This window comes from Cyprinodon variegatus, unplaced genomic scaffold (assembly GCF_000732505.1).
Source record: "Cyprinodon variegatus isolate N-32 unplaced genomic scaffold, C_variegatus-1.0 Scaffold392, whole genome shotgun sequence".
Taxonomy (NCBI): domain Eukaryota; kingdom Metazoa; phylum Chordata; class Actinopteri; order Cyprinodontiformes; family Cyprinodontidae; genus Cyprinodon; species Cyprinodon variegatus.
The window spans coordinates 679,162-681,834 of NW_015150845.1; the positions used below are offsets into that span (position 1 = coordinate 679,162).

Below are 2,673 nucleotides of genomic sequence, written 5' to 3' on the forward strand. Positions count from 1 at the left end.
AATAAACCTGATTCTGAAAGTTTTACACTGTAGCCCAAGTCAGTGACAGATAACGTGAGGACGACCACATAGGCTACAAATAATTTCGGTAGAGTTTGCAATTGCAAACCTACGGAAGAGGATTAGGGCCACTGAAAAAAAAAATAAGTTAACTGATTTTTAAATTTTATTTCAGTTTAGTATGGGAAAAAAGTCAGAATTCTGAGATTAAAGTCAGAATTCTGACTGAATTCTGACAATAAAAAAGTGCCCTCCCCCCCTCCTGAGCACCTGCCCCCCAAAATGTCTGTGCACGTCTCTGACAGTAGTAGTAATGTTCCTGCAGCTTCCAGTCTTTAATAGGTGGGGTAGATACAAGGTTCTTTTTAATGATTCCTTTTAACGCTCACACTGCAAAAACAATCTAGAAAAATAGGTAAAGATTTCTTAAATTAAGTGTTTTTACTCTTAATTTGAGTAGGTAAGTAAAAGGATTTGCCAATGGAATGAGTATTTTTATTCTTAAAATAAGATAATTAGATAAAACTCACTTGAAATAAGACAATGCAACAGTTTTTTCTCATTTAAAATGTAAATTGTCTTGTTCCATTGGCAAAGTGTCTCACGTACCTCCTCAGTTCAGGAAAAAATAAACTTATTTTAAGAAAAATTGACTTATTAAGATTTAAATTTTTTGCGGTTCAATGATGCTCTGTGAGTGATAAGTGGGATAAATGTGGGTTTACGCTGCCCCCACCATGCCTGAGAAAATCCCCCAATTGTAAACCCACACTGTCATGTTTGCTAGAAACAGGAGGGGATCCTAAAAACTATTCAAAACAGTTTTGAACGAGTTAACCTTACCTGGCATTGCACTCATCAAACGACTTAGAAATCCAGTTTGGTAAAAGATCATGGATTACACTGGAAAAACGATCTAGAAATAAGTGCAAATTTCTTAAATTAAGTGTATTTACCCTTGATTTGAGTAGGTAAATGAGGTTGTTTGCCAATGGAATCAGTATTTTTACTCTTAGAATAAGATAATTAGATAATATTCACTTGAAATAAGACAATGCAATTGTGTTTTCTTATTTAAAATCTAAATTGTCTTGTTCCATTGGCAAGATGTATCTTTTATCTCCTCAATTCAAGAACAAATGCACTTATTTTAAGAAAAAATGACTTATCAAGATGTTGATTTTTTGCAGTGTATGCTTAAAAGTCTAATCCCTCACAAGATGGACCAAGCAATTTAAAAACATTTTTCTATTTCTGAAATAAATAAAGGTGAAGTAGAGGTGGAAATATCCAGCCAGAATGAAACCTGAACCTCCCTGATGGTAATTAAGCTACATGTGATAAAGTATGGATGTTTATTGTTTTATACTTATAGAAGTTGTGTTTTCTACAGTTATCCCATCCTCCCAAAAACACTTTAAATGCATTAAAAGTGCAAAATAAGTACTGTATTTATGCCAATGACAACAGCATCTGAGACTTTAATAACAGAACTGTTTAATTTGACTGCACTGCATTAAAAAAACAGGATTGAGTGTTTTTCTTACAGCCAGATCTTCCTCCGTATCGTTGTCATAATCTCCCCAGTCTTCCTGTGCTTCTGCCGGGTCGTAGGTGTACAGCGGAATCAGACGGTGCCGCAACTCATCCATTCTGAAGAAAAAAGAATTTATGAGAGCAGACTGAAACCTAATGGATATCTCCTTACAGATAATTGAAATAATACATTTCCCATGGATGCTTAAACTAAAATTAGGCTTTAACAAGCTTAAAATAATAAAAAAAAGTACATTTAAGCAGACTTTAAAATTCAGTAAAAGTGGAATCTCTCTCTACTCGCTGACTTGTGCTGAATATTTCTATTCAGACCAGATTACTGAGATTTTTTCAAAATAAAACAAATTGTAGCTCCCATAAAAAAATGGATCAAAGTGTAAATTATTAAATGTTTTGAGAATGTATTTATTTTTTTTACAAATTTCTAACATAAATACTCTCTGTGTAAATCATAGCAATGTGTAAAGATTGACTTAAGATAACAAGCCATATGTGAAGCTAATGGCTGAACACAATTTCTTAATTGTAATTAGTAAAAATTACAGGTTTTACTTTTACAAATTGTGTCCCATCTGTCTGTTTTTAATTGTTTAATTCTACTTATTCATATAGAGCTTATGGAATATTAAAAATCCAATTTATTCTCCAATGCAATGATGCAAGGGTTAGATAAAAATTAAAATTAGCTTTTAATCTGTTTATTTTCATTTTACATTGTAATTGACCACCAGTACATCATTAAATTAATTTAAAATCTTTATAATTTAGTCGTACCCAAACTGGTAATTCCCATCCTTTTCATTTCAATTTGTTAGTGTTAAAAAGGACATAAAACATGAAAAAACAAAATTTTTAAATGTCTTTGGGAAATGATTTTGACTTTTTATTTGTTTTACTATTGAGTGTATTTGGAATTTAACTTCATTATTTTGAGCCCTAATCGACATGAGTTCACAAATTCCTCTTCGTGATTAATCGATTATTGTAATAATTTTCCACTAATTTAGTGATAGATTAATCGCTAACTGAAGTTTAGAGACTGTAAAATATGCCTTTATATGAAAGATCAACAACCTTTGAGCAGCAATCATACAAAAATTGTAAAACAAATATAAA

At 31.5% G+C, this 2,673-nt stretch overlaps 1 protein-coding gene across 1 annotated transcript in view; it reads right to left on the reverse strand.

Moving 5' to 3' along the window:
• The window catches only part of LOC107092724 (uncharacterized protein C3orf18 homolog), a 7,492-nt gene that overhangs the window by 2,650 nt on the left and 2,169 nt on the right, over nucleotides 1-2,673 (reverse strand). The window contains exon 4 of the mRNA XM_015387352.1: nucleotides 1,548-1,653. Coding sequence (XP_015242838.1) covers nucleotides 1,548-1,653 — 106 coding nt within the window. The remainder of the gene's footprint in view (nucleotides 1-1,547; nucleotides 1,654-2,673) is intronic.